The sequence below is a fragment of the Nicotiana attenuata genome, chromosome 9, assembly GCF_001879085.1.
Source record: "Nicotiana attenuata strain UT chromosome 9, NIATTr2, whole genome shotgun sequence".
In the NCBI taxonomy this organism is placed as follows: Eukaryota; Viridiplantae; Streptophyta; class Magnoliopsida; order Solanales; family Solanaceae; genus Nicotiana; species Nicotiana attenuata.
The window spans coordinates 39,028,523-39,051,924 of record NC_031997.1 but is presented as its reverse complement, the minus strand read 5'-3'; the positions used below and the strand labels follow the sequence as shown (position 1 = coordinate 39,051,924).

General features: G+C 39.8%; 1 protein-coding gene and 1 pseudogene across 1 annotated transcript; one reads left to right on the top strand and one right to left on the bottom strand.

The window, feature by feature from the left end:
- On the top strand, positions 378–3,294 carry LOC109232822 (annotated as a pseudogene).
- Positions 14,913–16,131, bottom strand: LOC109232665. Its single transcript, XM_019398420.1, has 2 exons — positions 15,498–16,131; positions 14,913–15,316 (listed from the first exon to the last, which is right to left on the bottom strand). Exons 1-2 carry the CDS (start codon positions 16,129–16,131, stop codon positions 14,913–14,915), a joined length of 1,038 nt encoding a protein of 345 aa, XP_019253965.1.

Below are 23,402 nucleotides of genomic sequence, written 5' to 3'. Positions count from 1 at the left end.
CCAATTTGGACGAGACTGAGATTGTTAACCTGGGAGATGCAGAAAATGTCAAAGAAACACGAATCAGCGTTCATTTGTCACCATCAGAAAAGGAAGAATACACAGAATTCCTAAAGGAGTACGAGGACATATTCGCCTGGTCGTACGATGACATGACTGGTCTAAGTACATCTATTGTGGCACACAAACTACCAACTGATCCGACGTGTCCACCGGTAAAGCAGAAGCTCAGAAAGTTCAAGCCTGATATGAGTCTGAAAATCAAGGAAGAAGTCACTAAGCAGGTCAAAGCTAAGGTTCTCAGGGTAGTAGAATATCCAACATGGTTAGCCAACATTGTGCCAGTACCGAAGAAGGATGGGAAGGTCAGAGTCTGTGTCGACTACCGGGATCTCAACCGGGCCAGTCCAAAAGACGACTTCCCCTTGCCAAACATACACATCCTGATTGACAATTGCGCCAAGCACGAGTTGCAATCATTTGTAGATTGTTTCGCTGGGTATCATCAGATCTGGATGGACGAAGAAGATGCTGAGAAAACGGCTTTCATTACGCCGTGGGGGATGTACTGCTACAAGATGATGCCATTCGGGTTAAAGAATGCAGGGGCCACCTACATGAGGGCCATGACTACCATTTTTCATGATATGATACACAAGGAGATCGAGGTGTACGTAGACGACGTCATCATTAAGTCAAAGAAGGCCACTGATCACATGGAAGATTTGAGGAAATTCTTCAATAGACTGAGAAGGTACAACCTGAAACTGAATCCCGCAAAATGTGCGTTCGGGGTTCCTGCCGGAAAACTACTTGGGTTCATTGTAAGTCGCCGAGGAATAGAACTGGATCCATCAAAGGTCAAAGCTATTCAAGAGTTGCCACCGCCAAAGAACAAGAAGGACGTAATGAGTTTCTTGGGGAGACTCAACTACATCAGCCGGTTCATAGCTCAATCTACAGTTATCTGCGAGCCAATCTTTAAGATGTTGAAGAAGGACGCCGCTACCAAATGGACCGATGACTGCCAGAAGGCCTTCGACAGAATCAAGGAGTACCTGTCAACACCACCAGTTTTGGTCCCGCCCGAGCCAGGTAGACCTCTATTACTCTACCTCGCAGTATTGGATGGAGCATTCGGTTGTGTTCTGGGGCAACATGACGAAACGGGGAGGAAGGAGCAGGCCATCTATTATCTCAGTAAGAAGTTCACCCCGTACGAAGCCCGGTATTCTCTGTTAGAGCGCACCTGTTGTGCTTTGACTTGGGTAGCTCAGAAGTTGAGGCACTACTTCTGTGCCTATACCACATATCTCATATCAAGGATGGATCCTTTGAAGTACATCTTTCAGAAGCCCATGCCTACCGGCAAGCTAGCCAAGTGGCAAATCCTGTTGAGTGAATTTGACATTGTCTACGTAACTCAGAAAGCGATCAAAGGACAGGCATTGGCAGATCACCTTGCCGAGAATCCCGTGGACGGAGAATACGAACCCCTAAAGACGTATTTTCCTGACGAAGAGGTGTCATTCATAGGAGAAGACATTGCAGAGTCCTATGATGGTTGGAGGATGTTTTTCGACGGAGCAGCAAATTTCAAAGGAGTTGGCATAGGAGCAGTCCTAGTATCAGAAACCGGTCAGCATTATCCGGTGTCTGCCAAACTCAGGTTCCCGTGCACCAACAACATGGCCGAATACGAAGCCTGCATCTTAGGGCTCAAGATGGCCATTGACATGAACGTGCAAGAGCTGCTAGTGATTGGAGATTCAGACTTGCTTATACACCAGGTCCGAGAAGAATGGGCGACCAAGAACTCCAAGATACTCCCTTATCTGCATCATGTACAGGAGTTGAGAAAGAGGTTCACAAAGACAGAGTTCCAGCATGTTCCCAGAGTCCAGAATGAGTTTGCCGATACATTGGCTACCCTATCGTCCATGATACAACACCCAGATATGAACTACATTGATCCTATTCCGGTGAAAATCCATAATCAGCCAGCTTATTGTGCTCATGTCGAGGAAGAAGCAGACGGAAAGCCCTGGTTTCATGACATCATGGAATATTTGGCAAAAGGAGAATACCCAGAGCTTGCAAATACCACTCAGAAGCGCACACTTCGGAGACTATCTAACCACTTCTTTCACACAACGGGGGAATCCTGTATAGGAGGACTCCGGATTTGGGATTACTAAGGTGTGTCGACGCAAAAGAAGCATCTAAACTGCTAGAGCAAATTCATGCCGGGACCTGTGACCCACATATGAACAGTTTTGTCTTAGCCAAGAAGATACTCCGGGCAGGTTATTTTTGGATGACTATGGAGACGGACTGCATCCAGTATGTCTGAAAGTGCCATCGCTGTCAAATCCATGCAGACATGATAAGAGTGCCACCAAATGAGCTTAATGCAACGTGCTCACCATGGCCTTTCGCCGCCTGGGGAATGGATGTTATTGGACCAATCGAGCCGGCCGCTTCCAACGGGCACAGATTTATCCTGGTAGCAATTGACTATTTCACCAAATGTGTTGAAGCAACATCTTACAGAGCAGTGGCTAAGAAAGTCATGGCAGACTTCGCTCGTGACCGTATCGTTTGCCGATTTGGGATTCCAGAATCAATCATTACCGACAATGGTTCCAACCTCAACAGCGACTTAATGAAAGCTATATGTGAAACCTTCAAGATCAAACACAAGAATTCTACAACTCACAGGCCTCAGATGAATGGAGCCGTAGAAGTCGCCAACAAGAACATCAAGAAGATACTGAGGAAGATGGTAGAAAAGAATAAAAAATGGCATGAGAAGTTATCGTTTTCTTTATTGGGGTACCGCACCACACTCCGCACATCAACTGGGGCAACTCCTACATGCTGGTTTACGGTACAGAAGCGGTCATTCCCGCCGAGGTAGAAATTCCCTCCCTAAGGATCATACAGGAAGCAGAACTCGATGACGCAGAGTGGGTGAAGAGTCGTTACGAACAGTTGGTTCTTATAGATGGTAAAAGAATGAATGCAGTTTGTCATGGTCAGCTTTATTAGAACAGGATGTCCCGAGCCTTCAACAAGAGAGTCAAACCAAGACGGTTCACACAGGGGCAGCTGGTGTTAAAGAAGATTTTTCCACATCAAGACGAAGCCAAAGGGAAGTTCTCTCCCAACTGGCAGGGTCCATACATGGTTCACCGGGTTCTAACAGGAGGAGCCCTCATACTTGCAGAAATGGACGGAGAAGTTTGGCCAAAGCCGATAAATTCAGATGCAGTCAAGCGATACTATGTGTAACCATCTCTGATCTCATTATGTAATTTGAACTACGTCTGACCTAATTCCCGTTTAAGAGGTAATACGTAGGCAGCCTTATGGGTTCGGTCACAATTCAATAAAATTTTCATTTCCCCCGCAATTGGAAACTGGGGCAGAATTTTGAGGAGGACCCTCAAAATTTCGAAGTAACTTCAGCCGATCATCGCTAGCAGCCGTCAGAAGTAGCAGCCCAGCAAACTGGGGCAGAATTTTGAGGAGGACCCTCAAAATTCCGCAACAAGAGAAGTTGCAATGTCTTGGACCACGTCACAGTCGTCGGTTCATCTAAAAACTATTTCTTAAATATGTACTTACGTCGTATCTTTAACAAACTCATGCATGTTTATTATCGAAATCGGTTTGTTCAGCAACGCTACCCCTATGATACATACTATGTCACCAGATCAAAGCCGGTCAAGCGAAGTCAGAGGGGACACGGAACTAACCTTTCCCCTTTACAAAACTCATAATTTTTCTTTGGATGCAGGCACCCAAGTCTCAAAATCATATATTATACACTCATGCTGTTCAAGAATACAACTCTCAGAAGTGTCACACCTATTCACAGTCGCTATCCGCATATAATATCCCCAGCAGCCACGATATCACAATCAGCTACCAGCTATCAGCTAAGAAATTTTATTACTATTCGCCTTTTATCTCTTGCATAAGGCTACTATTCTGCCTTTCGAGGTTAAGCTCTACCTCCATCTGCATTCCTGCATTGCATAAGGCTACTATTCTGCCTTTCGAGGTTAAGCCCTACCTCCATCTGTATTTCATGCATTGCATAAGGCTACTATTCTGCCTTCCGAGGTTAAGCTCTACCTCCATCTGCATTTCCTGCATTGCATAAGGCTACTATTCTGCCTTTCGAGACTAAGATCTGTCTCCATCTGCATGGCGGAAATACCGCCACTTCATTTAAATCTTGCATCGGCTGAAAGATTGCTGTTTTACTTACATTTTGCATGGCTGAAATATCGCCACTTCATTTAAATCTTGCATCGGCTGAAAGATCGCCATTTTATTTACGCTTTGCATGGCTGAAATATCGCCACTTCATTTAAATCTTGCATCGACTGAAAGATCGCCATTTTATTTATGCTTTGCATGGTTGAAATATCGCCACTTCATTTAAATCCTGCATTGGCTGAAAGATCACCATTTTATTTACACGGCTGAAATATTGCCACTTCATTTAAATCCTGCATCGACTGAAATATCGCCATTTTTATTTATGTCTTGCATCGGCTGAAATATCGCCACTTTATTTACGCTCTCATGGGCTGAAAGATCGCCACCTTTTGCATTTCATGGGCTGAAAGATCGCCAAATTATCCAAAGGCGTCATTGTTCGGAGGCACCATCTTCATAGCCCGAGAACGCCATGCCATGGCCTGAGGACTCCTTTATCTCTTGCATATCATTATTCAAAGGCATCATCGCTCGGAGGCATCATTCTCATAGCCCGAGAGCATCATTTCATAGCCTGCGAATCCTTTATTATATGCTTCATGGCCCAGGACATCATGGTCCGAGGACGTCATCCTCACTGTCCGAGGACAGCATTCATGGTCCGACGGGAAATTGCATCATGTCTAAATTTATGCACAGTATACGCTTGCATTGTTTATTTACAGGTAAACCAGCGAGCAATGACCGTCTTAGCAGGAGCGATCCCGCTCCGATTCCCGCAGCCCTACTAGGCTCTTAACCACACCATCCCAACCTAAATATCGCGTCCGTTCTTGAAAGATCTCTATTGGCATATTCCACCGACGGATCCCGAACTACATACGACCTGATTCCTGTAAGACCAGAGATATGTAGGCAGCTCAGGAACCAGAGCGCGGTCAATCTCTTCAAACCATTCCGTTCGGTCAAAATTGGCCATCATATCTTTACCCGACAACTCTTCCATTCTTCCCGGGTAAAGAGGGGCAGTTGTTGATACCCAATTTTTCCCTGTCTATTTTTTATATGCAATATACTTCAAATACTATATATATGCATATATAAGTATGCCTAAGTGTTTTAGTATTTTCCCCAATTATTAAAAGATTTTTAAACCAATTTATTGTCCATTTTAGCAGTATAAAAACCAATAATTATTCCCAAAATTACCATCTTGGTGAATAACTTATTTTATTCTCATATTTATGCCAAGATATAGTTAAGGTAATTTTTATATATTTTTACAAATCTATTTGGTATTTTTAAAAGCTAAATTGCATATAATTACAATTTTAGCCTACTTTAAGATTTAACAGCATTTTATAATTATGAATTTGGATCCAATATTTTTAAATTAATATTTATATATTATTTACTTATTCAATACTTTTAATTTAATTTCATAATCATTTTTTACTATTTTTTATAAAATAAAAAGGAAAAACTAGCTATTTAATATGTAGCCCCAATTTATTTCAATTATAGCCAAATTGACCCCTCAAATTGACCAAATCCTAAACTCCCAATTAGACCTGCCCAATCTCAATTGTAACCCGACCCACGACCCAACCAATTAACCCGCCTGGCCTTTTCTTTTAATCCAGGCCAGTGATCGTTTTGATCAACGACCACGATCACCCCTTACCATTTTTAATCCACCGACCATACCCTAATCCCCACATTTCCATCTCTCAGCCGCCTTCAAACACTCTCCTCCCCCAAAACTCTCTCGAAGGTTCCTCGGAACCCTAGTCATCTTCTGCCCTTTTCAACCGCACTTTCACTGGAATCCATGGCTTCTCAGGCCATGGATGACCTGTACTCACCCATCTCCACCTTTAAACCCTGGGTATTCGAAGTTTCGAGGTCTGACCTCGATGGTGTTCTTTCAAATCTTCTCAGATCCATGGCTTTGAGGCCTCTCCGGCCTCGCTCCAGCGTATCCAAGCATCAGGAGCCTATTTCTGACCTCTCCGACTCAAGATCGGACTTTCTTCCAAGCCTTTCTCATTTATAGGGTTTCTCTGAAACCCTAAGCTATTCGAGGTTTTTCTCTGGTTGTTTTCTCAAATCTATGCTATATTTGTGTTCTACTGGAGTTTTAAAACGTTTTCCCCAGTCTTTTCTTTCAAAATCTGTTTCTCTTTGATTTTTTAAAATGTTTTCTGACTCCTCTTCTTCTTTTCTTTGTGTGAATCTGTCTATGCTATACTTTTATGTTCTCTTTTCTAACTCGCATGTCCTTCTCCTGTGTTCTTGTGTTTGCCTTATTATGCATATTCTTCTATTGTGCTCCGTTCTTTCTTCTACTGGTTTCTATATCATGCTTTCACACGTTTATCTTATGTGTTCGTTTACCCTTGTGTTCCTTTACTGTATTTCCTACTAAGCTCTTAGTTCTTTATTTGCCTTCTTCTGGACTTTGTTTGAGTTCTTTCTAAACATGTTTCATCTACTGTTTCCTTAAGTTTATAGTACCTCTTTGTCTTCTGAACTTGTTTAAGTTCCAAGCTTTTCTTAAAACATGTTCTTTATGCTTCAAATCAGCTTTTTCACTAAGTTTCTTTCGAACATGCTATTTTACCTGTTTGTTTTCTCATGAGTCTCTGAAAGATACCTCTGAGTCTGTTTCAGTTATTTGTCTTCTCATCTCTGCATCTGATTCGAGTTGAAAACCCTAGGATTTGGGGTTTTTGGTGAGTTTGATCTTGCGCATGGACTAGGGTTCTATTATGGAACCCTGGATTCTCTCAAACTAATTCTGAGTCTATGTATTGAATTTGAGCCTCTTAGTTTGTGACTCTGAACTTTCTATGCTAGGCTTTTCTAATTAGCATGACAGTTCTTTCTTGTTTGACATGTCTGTATGCTTTATATATGAGGAATTCTTCCTTCAAAAAGAAAAGGTTTTGCCAATTTGTGATTGATTCAGAATTTCTTTTAATAAGGTTCTATTGATTGTTACTGATTTTCTTTAATTAAACCTTTCTTCACCTTTTTTGGTTGGATTCATTCATATCAAAACTCAATTTCTGATTTTTACTGGCTGTTGATTGATTGCCTTTCCTTATTTGCACAAATCGTGTTGCTATCAAACTCTTTCCTTAAATAGTTTCTGTGTATTTGCCCTTCTTGTACTACTTTGGAAAAGATTTTGATCAAATTCTTTCCTTATTTATTCTGCCCGTTTGAAATCAGAATCCCTTAATTAAAGGGAGACCTTATGTAATTGATTTCAAAACTATTTTCTTACCTTTTTCTTACTTGCTTTCTGCACTATAAAAGGCACGATCCTTCTGCACTTTGGGAGAAGGAGTTCAATACTCTAACACACATTACTTACTTTCAATTTCAATGCTCGTACTCTCTCAATTCTACACTCTACTCTCTTCTGAGATCTTCTGACTATTTGCTTGCAATTTGGCATTACAAGACTACTGCTTTTACTTTCTTGTTTCCCTGAAACCGGTATGTTCTAATTTAAGTTTCAGCCTCATCCCAATGTGTTTATTTCACAGCTTCTATCATCCTGTCTTTGCTGTCTATGCTTAGTGTTAAATATGTATGTTGTTCTCTTCGCATCTATTTTTTGCTGTGAATCTCCATACCCCTATTCCCCTCTATGTGTTTGAGTTAAGGTTCAGGCATGGCAGCATCCAAATTGTTGTTCATGTCCGTGCTTGATCCTTTAATGGATCCTAACTCCCAAATAATATGGCTAACAGGCTGGTTGGGGTGTGCCAGCACTAATTGCTAGGTATGACCACCAGCCTGTCTTGGCTTTCCCTAAAATCCCCTCTATGTTTGCACTCTCTCTTAGATTCAAAGTTCTGCCCCCGTCCTATGAGCCTTGCTTTGGGACCTTGAGCTCCCTCTGAACTGGGACATTTGAGGGCTGGCCCTTCCACACTGCACTATAATTCAATTCTGCAATATATTTGGGTGTAAGCACTCCCGAAGTCCACCTGAGACTCTTAGGGAACTCTGACTCATCCCAAATAAGAGAAAGGCTTTGGAATTTGATCCTTTGGAGTTGGTTTACTTCATGCTTCAGACAGAAGTCTGAATCAGGCTCTCCTTGGTTGGGATTTTTAGCTTTCTGATGTAATTTTATTTTTCTTTCCTTTATTTATTCTGGGCTCTAATAATTTGTAATAACTTATGGGGTTCATAGTGAAAAGGGGAGGGTCACTCATGTATGCACAAGGGTAGATATCATGTTCATAGGTATTTACTTCTGCAAATCATGTCAAGTTCTGCATTTTTTGCATTTTTGCATATAGAAACCATGCCTACAGGTTCTGCATTTCATATAGACATCCTGTCTTTAGGTTCTGCACTTCTTCATCTTAGAAATCCTGTCTATAAGTTCTGCATATCACACATATATATCATGTCAATAGCTTCTGCATTTCTGCATCTCATATAGAGAACATGTCTATAGGATTCTGCATTTTTGCCTATCATATAGAGAGCATGTCTATAGGTTTTACCTGAATTCTGCATATGCATCCATCACTAGGCAAACGATATGTAGGTTTAAATAATAATCAGTATTTTAGACACCATATAGGATTTCTGCACTTCTATAAACGTTTTAAAATCAATAACACTTAGAAAGCATGCCTATAGGAGTAACCAACTAATCTGAATCTGAACCGTCTATCTCGCTTACAAGTCTAAAATCAGTAGTGACGTTGCTCAAGTCCGCAGAGCTCATGTTTTTAATCAACAAGTCTTTTTCTTTAAAACCAACACACTTCTGCACTATTAGATATCATGCCTATAGGTTTCACTTAGACAAGCCTTAGGATAATTTACAAATTAAAACCAGGCCTTTATCAAATTCCAACCAGCAGGCAGGTCTGATTCAGGTTTCTCATCTAAAACATGTAATAAGTCAGTCTGCCTCCCGTTTCCTTTAAGTTTAATTAATATCATAACTAGTACGTGCAAGACATGCTAAACTATATATTTCTCTTTGTTTCTTTAGGAGGTCTGTTTGAGCCTTTTTTATTTGTTATGTGTTTTTTCCCATATCTGTTGCATATGTGTTTTGACTGTCGCCTTAGACTTTTATCCTTTTAAACCACAAAAGCCAAATTTCCCTTCCCTTTAGGACTAGTAGTCCCAAACACCTCCGGGACTGATAGGATTGGGGTGGGTAGTAGCATGTAATAGGAAAACGAGACCATTCCGCGTTTAATACCTTAACGGGGTGGGAAAGGATAGAAATGGAAATGATGACCACGCGATAACACCACGTGTATAAACGGTTAAAGGGTGTTGTGTGGGGTGATCCATATTATTTATAAACCTAGGACCCCCCCTCCCTTTACTTGTTTATTCTTTCAGAATTCTTTAAAAGAAACCGTTCAATTTTCAGCTTCTTTAACCTTTCTTTTACTTCAATTACTTGCATCAATTATGTAAAAACCTTCCTTTTACTTGTCTATTTTCAGTATTTCAAAATTGCTTTCTTCCCAAAACTTCCGCTTTTTTAACTTAATTGCTCGCAGAAATTATGTGCAAACCCCTCCCCCTTTATTAGTTTATTTTCAGAATTTCAAAACTATCTTCTTCCCAAACTTCAACCCCTTTTACTTCTTTTGTTGCTTGCAAATGTTATGTGAAAACTACCCTGTATTTGTAATTCTTGCTTGCACTTAAAGTCACAATTGTAGCATGGCCGGGAACCACACTAGTGGATCTTGAGGGGTGCCTAACACCTTCCCCTCGAGATAATTTCAAGCTCTTACCCAATCTCTGGTTTTCTAAATCAAATTTCTTTTTAGTGTCCTAATGCACTTAATCATTAGGTGGCGACTCTTCAAAATCGCAAACCCAATTCCCAAAAGAAAAAGGAGTTGTCCGCCCAAATGTCATAAATCCGATTTCGCGAGAAAAAGGGGGCTTCGACAATGATCTATTTAATGGCCTCATTATTCTTTAATAACTACTGTATTTAACTGTATTCAGATGTTTTTAAAAAGATCTCATTATTTGTAAATAACAGATATATTTAACTGAATCTGTGTGATGTATTTAACTGAGTTTTCACTTATCATATTCAGTTTCTTTTTCTTAATTTGATTCATTGTACTAACACTATGTAATTAAATTTGTGTATAGCATATTGACGTCATATTCTACTATCTGAGAAAGAAGGGAAAGTACAATCAAACAACCAACTTCAAGTATACAACTGTTGATTGTATATTCAAGACAAGAATAGCAGAAATCTTCGACAGGTATGCTGATACATATAGTAATGCAAATGTAGCCAAAGAAGATGATGTGGTATGTGAGTACATAAGAGGCTACAAATTTGAAGTGATTCATCTATTTGCATATATCGCCTTGAATTAAACTACCACCGGATACAAGTTCTTTTTCAATCATTGTTATGCACAAAGGATACATCCCGAATTTTGTGTTCTCTTTTTTCAACTCTACATACACCCTGTAACCCATGTCATTGTGTATTTCCATTGGCGTGCTATTCCCTTCTACCTTGTATTGAATTTTAATGGACTTTGAGCTCAAATCTATGCCCAGTTAATTAGAAATTGACGCAACCAAATCATTATACGACGGATACTCCTTTATCTATATTCCCTCAATTGAATAATCGACGTAATTGCTCTCACCGTTCCATTTGCCAGAATGACGCAACAACACTGTTAAAATTGCCATATGTATAATGGAATTATACAGTATTTTGTATTCAATTGTATCAATTGCACTTTTTCGTGGTTGAAAAGAGAACTGGGTACAGAAAAAAGGGAGAACTGAAAATCCAGATGTTGCTCTAGTTTTTGCTATTTTTCTTTTTGAATCGTGAATGGAAGAATACAGATTTATGGGCAATAGTTTGTGTTAGTTGAGTTAAATTAAGAGAATATCAGGTGAATTGATTTCCTTTCCGTTTTAAACAAGTTCAACCTTCCATATTTTATGCGAAATACGTTACTGTATTCACGATAAGGCCGCGTGAATACATTTGAATACATCTCAATCTTAGCTAGAAGTCCCTGATTCACGCATATTTTTGCTATTGTATTAATGAATACAATAGCTTAAATACATCAAATACATCTTATAACCACATAAAATGTATCTATAATTCGTAATATAGCAAAAGGTATCTATAAATGGCTAATTACACCTAAAAGATAGTGCTTTATGAAAATTTCTCATTTTCATATAATGTTATCTCAATAACACATTAGATATTGACAATTTTCTCTAGGATACTTTTTCCCTGCTTATGTGTTTTAAGTAATATCGTAACTTTACTATGAACTCAAATTATGTTTTTTTTGTTTTCACCGGGCCACATCACTACTTGAATCTTTACTTGAATCTTGAGAGTACTTCTCCCAAATTCAACAAGTTTTTGAAACATCAGACAGTAGGGAACCATAGTCATTCTGCAATGACTTTTGTATATCTTGTTGAACAAATTTATCATTCTTTTATTAGTGCGATAACTTATCATTGCCCACACTATTTTAATTTTAAGTGGTCTTGGTGTTTCGGTTATGGCTAAGTAAACATTGTATGTTTAAAAATATATCAGCTATATATATATATATCAAAAAATAGTGTTAATGCCAGAGAATGCAGTACACACTTTGTAGTTGCTCCATTTGTTGATTGAATTTCACACTCATATATGATTTTCAAGGAGTTATCAGTTGGTGAGCGTGTAACAAAACAATTTAGCTTTATTTATGTTGGCTCAATTACTGAATTCTTGTAAAATAATGAGATTTTTACACAAATAACCTATCATATTTACTGTTTATTTTTTGATATATATANTATATATATATATATATATATATATATATATATATATGTTCGGTATGCAGTGGCTACCATAGTCATTTGTTGTAATTTGGCCAGAATATTGTATTCAGAACAACCATGTATGTTCCATTCATAGATATTGGCATTATAGTTGTTTTGCATAACATTGGGTCTTTCTTCTAAGGATATATATATATATATATATATATATATATATATATATATATATATATATATATATATATATATATATATATATATATATTGTTAATTATTTATATTTTATATATCATCACAAAATCGGTTACAAACTTCCTCTAGAATCAGCAGTTTGGACAAAGAGATCCCAAACTTGCTGTATACTATCTCTATCAACCTCGTCTACAGAGCTCTAGTTTCTAAGGATAAAAATTCAAATCTTTCATATATCTATCCAATCTACTAACTTTTCGAGCTCTCACATGGATTTCTCTTATCATTTGCTTGACTATTTGATCTGCAGATCTGCTGCTTTCTTTGAAAATTCTTGCATTCCTTTCCTGCCATACATGATACACTCCACTAGCTAGTGTCATCCTGTATACCTCCTGTTTAGTAGTCTTCCCTGTAGCATTTTCTATAGCCCATTGTACTTCATGTTTCCAGTTCCACACTTCTCTCTTTATGCCTTGCCAAGTTAGGAGCTTTGACCATACCTGTTTAGCATACATGCACTCAAATAGTAGATGGTCGATATCTTCATTTTCTTGCTTGCGCACACAGTCCATATCCTCTAGATTAGCCCAGCATGCTATCCTCTCCTTAGTTTGTAGTCTTCTATGAAGAGCCAAGTATAAGATGAATGTCCATTTAGGATGGTCGTTGTTGTTGCAGACCATTCTTCTCCAAGGAACTTTCTGAAATTCTCCACGATAGGCTCCATATATATCCTTTATTGAGTATTTAGTCATAGCAGCTACATCTGTTTCATGGAGGCCTATTTTTTCAAACATGCTTTTTGCTTTAAGAATCTTCTGTACCACCCATGAAGCTTGGGTAGTCTTAGTCTCTCATACATTCCCTGTCTTGGTATAGTAATAAGAGGGAGAGATAGTTTCTTGTTAGCAAGAGGAATGCCAAGGTATTTGAATGGTAACTCTCCTATTGTGTAGCCCAACTTCTGAATAATTTCCACCTTAGTACTCTGTTGTACTCCTCCAAAATACACTGAGCTCTTTTTCAAATTTGCCTGTAAGCCAGATGCTTGAGAGAAATGATTGAAGCATTCTTGAATATGAGAGACAGAGTTAAGGTCACCCCTAGCAAATATCAGGAGATCATCTGCATAGCTTAGGTGGGTAATCCCTAACTTTGCACACCTTGGGTGGAACTTAAAATCTTTCACCTCTTTCAAATTGTTGAGCCTTCTACTGAGATACTCCATCACAATTGCAAACAAGAAAGGGGAAATAGGATCACCTTGTCTTACGCCTTTAGCAGCATCAAAAGGAGGAGTAGGTTCTCCATTAACCATAATAGTGTAGTTGACAGTTGTCACACATTCCATTATCCAGCTCATAAATCTTCCTGGGAATCCCATTTCAATCATGATTTGCTCTAAGAAACTCCATTCCAGTGAGTCATAGGCTTTTTTGAAGATCAATCTTGATCATGCATCTGGCAGAAATATTCTTCCTTGTGTAAGCTTTGACTAGCTCATGAGCTAATATAATGTTGTCTGCTATCCTCCTTCCAGGTATGAAACCAGACTGAGCTTCACTTATCACTGATGCTATCACTTATTGGATTCTACCAGCTAGGACTTTAGAGATTAGTTTATACAACATGGTGCAACAGGCAATTGGTCTGTAATCTTTTATTGTGCTAGGATTGGCCATTTTAGGGACCAGTGTGATAGAAGTACAATTCACTGCTTTGTACAATTTCCCAGTACTGAAGAACTCTTTAACAGCTTGATTAACTTCATTTTTGATAATCACCCATGCCTTCTTGAAGAAATAAGCATTGTAGCCATCAATTCCCGGTGCTTTGTCACTGTCAATAGCACATAAGCAATTATATATCTCTTTGTCAGTCACCTCAGCACATAGAGCAAGTTTCTGCAGTTGTGATAGTTTTGGCCCATTCTTCATAATCCTTTTGTCTATGGCAGGCAGAGATTGAGCTGCTGATCCCATTGGAGATTTATAGAAATCTACCACTTCATGCTTTATGCTGTCGGGGTGTATAAGTTTATCTCCCATGGTTGATATAAGTTCATTTACTTGTTTTCTTTGACTCCTTTGCTTCACAACAGCTGAAAAATAATTTGTATTGGAGTCTCCCAATTTGATCCACTTAGTTCTTGCTTTCTGCCTTAGAACACTTTCTTCAATGAGGGACCATTTTTCCAAGTTCTGTAACAAGATTTTCTCTTCTTCAATCAGAGTGTCATTACATGCTGTATTTATCTTCTTCTGCACCTCCTCTAAGTTTGTTCTAGTTTGTTCAATCTTCATACTAATGGTTCTATAGTGCTCAGTGTTTGGGATCCTGAACAAAGGTCTTAACCTCTTCAGCTTTATCCAGATGTTCTTCATTTTTTCCTCATTGAAAGATTGGTTCCAGATACTTCCAATAATAGACATAAAGCTTTCATGATCTGCCCAGACATTAAAGAATCTAAAAGGTGTTTTACCAGATTTGGGAGCTGAGTGAAGAGTTAATATCATTGGACTATGATCAGATATGAATGGCAATCCACACTCCATAGTCACATGACCCTACTGCATCATCCACTCATAATTACCAAAAGCTCTGTCAATTCTGCTGCTGATTCTTTCTACTCAATGTTGTTTATTAGACCATGTATAATAATCACCTGTCCATGCTAGTTCATTCAGAGCTAGATTAGCTACACAGTCAGCAAAGTCCTGCACTTCTATATATGTAATGGGGTTGCCCATCAGCCTGTCATTAGTATAGAGGACTGCATTGAAATCCCCACATATTTTTGTGTCTCCTGCTGCAATGTCCTTAAGACCACTCCATAATAGCTTCCTTTGCTCAATGGTATTGTAACCATATATAGCTGTAACTGCACAATCAATTATTCCCACCCTATCTTGAACCAAACAGTGTATGAATTGAGCTGCAACACTCAAAATAGTAACATTATACCACTGAGAGTCCCAAGTAAACCATATCCTCCCATTTGAAGCATCCTGATAGTTGGTAGCATAGTTCCACCCTACAGTATTCTTGACATGATTTTATTGGCATTATGTTCCTTAACTCTTGTTTCCACTATAACTGCTAGCTTTATTCTTTGCCTACTAATATATTTTTTTAACTCTTTTTGTTTATACCTCTTATTTACCCCTCTTATATTCCAAAATAACCACTTCATCAGCAAGTTAGTCTACCTCTACCTTTATCAGGAGGTACACTACTAGTACACCATGATCCCTTATTCAATGGTCCAAAGGAATTCCTCATAGCAATGGGTGACAGAGCTGGAAAGTCTATCATATCCAGTTCAAACATGTCCTCTATAGCTTTGCCTTTGTCCATTAATTGTTCTACTTTACTCTGTTGCTGGGAGGCTGTCTGTATGTGATCCTGCTGGGCATTTTCCTGATCCACCATTGGCTGAATATTCTCCTTGTCTGCAACTTCTCTTTGACTAAGTATCTGAGCTTCCTTCTGCTGTAGGCTAGCTTCCCCTGCTGAATTCACCCCTTCTTTCACTGGGTCTTTGGTTCTCCATTCCATTGTTACTTTCTTTGCTTCTCTTCTTTTTCCTTGTTGTTTATCTTGTTGCTTGTATTGTTGTTGTTCCATACCACATCTATGTCCAACCACTAAACATTTCTGGCAAAATTCTGGTTTCCAATCATATCTAACATCTTGTTGGAATGTCTTCCCATTAGGATCCATTACCTTTATCTCCATAGGCAATTCTCTGGTAATATTTACTTCTATCAACATCCTTGCAAATGATACTCTCTTTTTCTTTGCAGTACATTCATCTGCATAAATTGGAGTACCTATTGCACTAGCCATTCTACTCAAAGAGTTGTGACCCCAGCAATTCATTGGAAGATTAGGAAATTGTACCCATAAAGGAATTTCAGTGGGAAATTCCTACTTAAAATCAAATTCTAGTGTCCACTGTTTCAATATGATAGGCCTATTGTTGAAAGAGTAGGGTCCAGAATAGAGAATTTCTTTCATATCATCAATAGTTTGGAATTTGATGATATAGTACCCTTCCTCATGTAGATATAAATCCGGCTCCACCACATTTGCCCAATTTATCCCAATGAACCTTTTCATAGCATTATAACCTGGAGAATCCCCAATTATATATGCAATTACCGCACTCCTCCACTTCTCTGTTTCCAGATCTACCTCCATTTTGTCTAATTGAACCACAACTTGGCCATCTATAATTTGTGGTGGTATGTAAGTTAAGGACATACCATTTTCTGCTGCTCGATTCCCCCGGAATAGATTTGTCCATGCTTTTCCTTGCTTATGAGTTGCTTCTGTAGGCTGATTATCTCCCATTGGCATTACTTCACCTGCTGCATGTATTGTTGACACTGTTCCATTGCTTGAGCCAGGGATCTCCTTGTTTGCATGTTGGATCTGCACCTCTCAGAGCTACTGGCTATCCCCGGAGTATTCAGATCAAGCCTTTTCTTCGCTTTTGTCATTAAAGATTCAGCTGCACAGCTTGTACCTTGTTCAACCACTGGTGTAGCTACTTTATCCTGCGAAATTTCTACAGCTTGAGTTCGAATTCCCATAGAGCTACTAGAGATAGCTATGGGGTTCTTCCTGGGCCATCCTCGACCCCGTCCACGTCCCTTACCTCTACCATTCGCCATGGAAACATCAAGCAGCGCACGTTAGCTATCGTGCGTCGAGAGCATGAGCGAAGAGAGAGAAATTTTATAAACCTTTCTGATCTTTTCGAACTGCTCCTTTACTAAAGTAGTGTGGCAAAAGGTACTACAATGGATGCAAAGGCAAGAAGTAATTGGTGATAACTGGGGGCAACATCAAGAATGGATAACATAGAGAACTAAGGGCAGATCCTATGGAGCACAATTATACAAAATGGTTTATGCAGAGGTTACACATGGTGTCTGGATTGAAAGGAACATGAGAATATTTCAACAGAGAAGCAGAAGTGTTGATAGCATAGCTAGAGAAATAGCCTACATATGTAATGTGAGAGCTACAAAAGGAATTAGTAGTTTAGTTCAGCATTTTATATTTCATTAGAAATAATATGTAGGAGAAATTGTCTCTTTTGCGTTTTTGATAGATATAGCTGCTGAGTTATAAAGCAGGCTATGAAATGTAAAGCTTATTGGTGATTAATAAAATGTTAATTACCTAAAAAAAAAAATTATTTTAGGGATAAATTTGGCTAAGTTCTCACGTCATTCTTAGATCTGATTATTCTCATTGATATAGAGATTATGTATAGCAATAAACGCTCATACTTTCTATAGCTCAACATTGAAAGTCAACACTCAACCACAAACTTCTAATTTGATACTTTCTCCGGTCCAAAATAAATGATTTTTTCGATGTTTTCACACAGATTAAGAAATTCACCTTTTAGTATTAATTAGCAATGAAATTGATCATATTATGTAGGAAAAAAATAATTAATTCATTCTTGGAATCTGAAAAAATCACTTATTTTGGACCACATGGAAAAGACCAAAAAATCACTTATTTTGGACCGAAGAGAGTATCTGTTACATGCAATACCTATTCATCACAGAGATTTATCAATACAAGAACAAAATATAATTTACAAAATACTTTCAAAAGTCGATGGCATTAATAATGTGAGAAAAGTTCAGTCAAAGAGAATTACTTGTGAATCGGAGTTGATCTCAAAACCTTCTCGTAATATAATTATCACTAAGTTAGGAATAATTCTTCACACTTTTAGCATTAACTACCTAAATAACAAGCATGGTCTGCATTAATGTTGATTGGATATTTGAATTTCAATTTAATAATTAGATAAAAGAATATTATATATATATATATATATATATATGTTATTCTTCGGTTAAATAGTTATAGTTTTTTCATGGTTGGTCCGAGCAGACGTGGCACATAACTATTCTAATATGTTTACTTTAAGACGAATGATAAACTTATATATTTTAAATAAAAGCTAGTCCAAAAAATATTCATTTAAATTGAGGATTATATTTGCATATTAGAACCAAATAACGATGTGATATATGGAACTTCATTCATTGACATTAGAGACTTCTACTTTGAAGTCATTATCATTTATTTTCTGGTAACAATAAGTCTAAAACTACCAAATAATTTTTCAAAAAAAGAAGTGACAAAAACATTACTTCCTAAAAAAGATGCTCTTAACTTTCACCCAAAAAAAGATGTTGTATTCACTTAAATTAATTTTTAGTGCGAAACTATGCTTTAATTCTTTTATCTCCTGTCATGCTTACGTGCATCATATAAAATCAAACGATGATGAAGTGACAGATTGTGACGACCCAAAGGGTCATCACCTGTTTTAATTGAATTCTGTGTCTCCGAAGCCTTGAAAATCTCATTTAGAGTTAACTCGGTTTGCGTGCTCAGTCCGGGCGCGTAGCCGGAAAGCTTAAATGTGAAATTCTGTGAAAAAAGCTAAATTTTGATGTTAAAATGAATAAACTTGACTTTGGTCAACATTTTGGGTAAACGGACCCGGACCCATGATTTGACGGTCCCGAAGGGTCCGTAGGAAAATATGAGACTCGGGCGTATGCCCGAAATCAAATTCCGAGGTCCCGAACCCGAGAAATGAATTTTTAAAAGAAATTGTTTTTCTGAAATTGTTAAGGAAAATTGAAATGATATTTGATTGGAACGTGTTCGTATCGGGCCCGTATTTTGGTTCCAGCGCCCGGTACAGGTCTTATATATACTTTAAGTCATTCCTGTGAAATTTGGTTGAAAACGGACGTCATTTGACGTGATTCGGACCTAAATTGGAAAATTTGATATTTTATGAAGTTTGAAAGAATTTTTGGATTTTGAGGTTTAATTCGATGTTTATGATGTTATTTCAGCGATTTGATCGCGCGAATAAGTCCGTAGGATGTTTTTGAGGTTCTGTGTATATTTGGTTGGGAGCCCCGAGGGCTCGGGTGAGTTTTGGATAGGCCACGGGTGCATTTTTGAACTTTGAAAAAATTGCTGGTATTTCTGACCTGCAGGCTTCGCATTGGCTTGCAAATGCGATATCGCAAATGCGAGTGGCCTTTAGCAATTGCGAAGTTAGCCCAGGCCAGCCCTTCTCGCAAATGCGAGGATTAACATCGCAAATGCGATTACCCGGATGTCGCAAATGCGACCTTCATGTCGCAAATGCGAAGGTCTAGTATTTCTTAAGGGTTCGCAAATACGAACCCAGTCTTCACAATTCCCACATCAGCAGGTCGGGGTTCGCACCCCTGTTCGCATTTCCCATAACTGAGACCTGTATTTTACTTAACCGATTTTAAGTCATTTTTCACACCATTTTCAAAACACAACTCCTTTGGGCGATTTTCCAAGAACAAATCTTCTTCCAAATCAATTGTAAGTTATTTTTTACTCATTTCTTTCAATCATTTACATCTTTTAACTTGATTTCAACCTAAAATCAAAGATTTTCATGGGAAAAATTGGGTGTTTTGGGTAGAACCTAGGATTTTCAAAAATTGGGGATTTGAACCTCAATTTGAGGTCCGATTTCAAAATAAATTATATATTTGAGTTCGTGGGGGAATGGGTAATCGGGTTTTGGTTCGAACCTCCGATTTTGACCACGTGGGCCCGGGGGCGATTTTTGGCTTTTTGGGTAAAACTTTGGAAAACTCATTTTCATGCATTAGGGGTCGATTCATTTAGTGTTTATTAATGTAATTAAGTAATTTGTGATTAGATACGAGCGAATTGGAGGTGGAATCACGGGGTAAAGCTATAATTGAGGCTTGAGCTGTGTTCAAGGCATTAAGGTAAGTGTTTGGTTTAACCCTAGCTTGAGGGACTAGGAGTTGAGTCTTATTTGCTAATTGCTTCTTGTTGAGTATGACGTATAGGCATGGTGACGAGTATCCATACGTTGGTGTCGAGCATGACCGTGAGTCTTAAATTGATAGTTGTTGTGTTCTTAAATGACCCTTCGGATGCTTTAAATTGATGACTCTTGATATTGAGTAGAGATTTACTTATTCTCGTGGACTTTATTGATGCTTGAGTACTGGTATTAATCGAGCTGAGTAAGAGTTGAGCTAGGATTTGGTTATAGCTGATTCTCCCTTGCCGGGATGGTTATTTTGATATTATTGTTCCCTTGCCGGGAAAATTTTATTATGTTGCTTTTGTTTTCCTTGCCGGAATTTTATTGTGACTTTGTGTTGATTGAAATGGGAGCGGGTGGTACGCCTAACATAAGTTATTGATTCAAATTGGAGCGGGTGGTATGCCTATCACAAGTTATTGATTTAAATGGGAGCGGGTGGTACCCTACCACAAGATAGTGATTGAAATGGGAGCGGGTGGTACGCCTACCACAAGATAGTGATTGAAATGGGAGCGGGTGATACGCCTACTACAAGATATTGATGAAATGGGAGCGGGTGATACGCCTACCACGAGATTTGATGAAATGGGAGCGGGTGGTACGCCTACCACTGAAACATTGAGAAATGGGATTGGGTTACACGCCTGCAACGAGATGTGTACTGACAGTGAAATCTGCTTTTATTTTCCTTATCCGTGTTAGAGTGAATTTATTGATGCTCCTTATTATTCTCTAGAAAATTCTGTATTATCTGCTATCCCCGAAGCATGTTCCCCTCCCATTTAAAATGTTTATTCTTGTTATTTTCCCGTTGTAGACGTATATATATAACCGCACAAGTTTATTTGGTAGTCCTGTCTAGCCTCGTCACTACTTCGCCGGGGTTAGGCTAGGCATTTACCAGCACATGGGGTCGGTTGTGCTGATACTACACTCTGTGCTCTTTTGCACAGATCCAGGTACCGGACAGGAGCAGTAGTTCGGGAGCTAGTCTTCGGTCCACGAGATTTCTGAGGTAGTCCTGCAGGCGTCCGCAGGCCAGGCATCTCCTCTATCTTTATTTATGATCTGTTTCCTTTTGTATCCGAGAAAGACTTTATTCCTTGTTTCATACAGTTGTATGTAGCACTCTTAGATAGTCCGTGAATGATGTGACACCGGTCCTGGGTAGAGACATATGTGGATTTTTCCTTGTTATTTTGGTTTACTTCGTTAAGTCTTCCGCTAAATTATGAATTTCGCTGTTGTTTAATTATTTATCTCCTGTTAGTTTAATTGGTAAACATGGATTTAAAACAAAAGTAATTATGGATTCTAAATGTGTGGCTTGCCTAGCTTCTACGAGTAGGCGCCATCACGACCCCCGAGGGTGGGAAATCCGGGTCGTGACAAGTTGGTATCAGAGCTCTAGGTTACATAGGTCTCACAATTCACGGACAAGCTCAGTAGAGTCTGAGGGATCGGTACGGAGACGTCTGTATTTATCCCCCAGAGGCTACAGAGTTAGGAAAAGTTTTACATTTGTTCTTTATTATCGTGCTGTTTGGTTCCTCAATGGTAATCGAATTTCTACTCTGTTCTTTCGCAGATGGCGAGAACACGCGCTTCCTCATCTACTGATCAGCAGTCCGAGCCCCAGGCAGCTCCCACTAGGGGCAGAGGCCGAGGCCGTGCTAGACACTGAGGCAGGGGCAGAGCTCAACCCCGAGCAGCAGCACCAGTGGCGGATCCTTAGGTTGACTTTGACGAGGAGGTTCCGACCCCAGCCCGAGCAGTTCTGGTGGGCCTAGCTCAGGTCCCAGAGGGGTTTATTGCTACCCCAGTTCTTCAGGACGCTCTGGTCCAATTGGTGGGCCTTATGGAGAGTGTCACCCGAGCAGGTTTACTTCCTGTAGCACCAGCCATTTCTTAGGCTGGAGGAGGAGCCCAGACTCCTGCTACACGTACTCCGGAGCAGGTAGCTCCCCCGATTCAGACTCCAGCAGTTCATCTAGTTGGAGCAGCTCAGCCGGGTGTGGTAGCCCAGGCCGGTGATGGAGCAGCTATGTCTGCCGATGCTTTGTGGAGATTGGACAGGTTCACCAAGCTCTTCATTACTACCTTCAGCGGTGCATCTACCGAGGATCCTCAGGATTATTTGGACAGCTGCCGCGAGGCTCTTCGGAACATGGATATTGTTGAGACCAATGGGGTTGATTTTGCTACATTTCGCTTGTCTGGATCCGCCAAGACTTGGTGGAGAGATTATTGCTTAGCTAGACCAGCAGGATCGCCAGCCTTGACCTGGGAGCAGTTCATGCAGCTATTTTTGGAGAAGTTTCTCCCTATCACACAGCGAGAGGCCTATCGGAGGCAATTTGAGCGCCTCCAACAGGGATCCATGACAGTCACCCAGTACGAGACCAGATTCATTGATTTGGCTCGCCATGCTCTTGTTATACTTCCCACTGAGAGGGAGAGAGTGAGACGGTTTATTGATGGACTCATTCAGCCTATTCGTCTCCAGATGGCTAGAGAGACTGGGAGCGAGATATCCTTTCAGGAGGCGGCCAATGTGGCCCGGAGAGTTGAGATGGTATTATCACAGGGGGGTGGTCATAGGGCAGACAAGAGACCCCGTCAGTCAGGCAGATTCAGTGGTGCCTCGTCTGGAGGCAGGGATTCGTATGATATAGGTCATCCTCCAAGGCCCTTTCAGTCAGCACTCCAGGTTTTTCACGGTGCTTCAGGTGGCAGTGGTTCTCACACGTAGTATTCTGATCAGCAGCCCTACAGTGCACCGCCAACTCCTATCAGTGCACCGCCGCTTCAGAGTTTCCGAGGTGGTCATTCAGGTCGACCGGGTCAGCAGTCTCAGCAGCCGNATATATATATATGGGTCGGGCTGCACGCTGCAACAGTGTTATGCTGATACTGGTATGAGGCCAAGGGACTACATTTGATGCCACGAGATGACTTGATATTGCGCTTGGACCGTAAGGGGCCCCTCCCAGAGTCTACACACCACCAGTGAGCGTCGCCGACGATAAATGGATCGGGGTGCACGCCGCAGCGATATATGGATCGGGCTGCACGCCGCGGCGGTACTAGTACTGTTCTATGTGTTTACTTTATTTCATTTGTCTGCCATTATCTGTTGTCTGTGCTACTTCATGCAAAATCTACCTGATTGCCTGGCGTTGTCTGATGACTGAATGTTGTGCCGAGGGGCGGA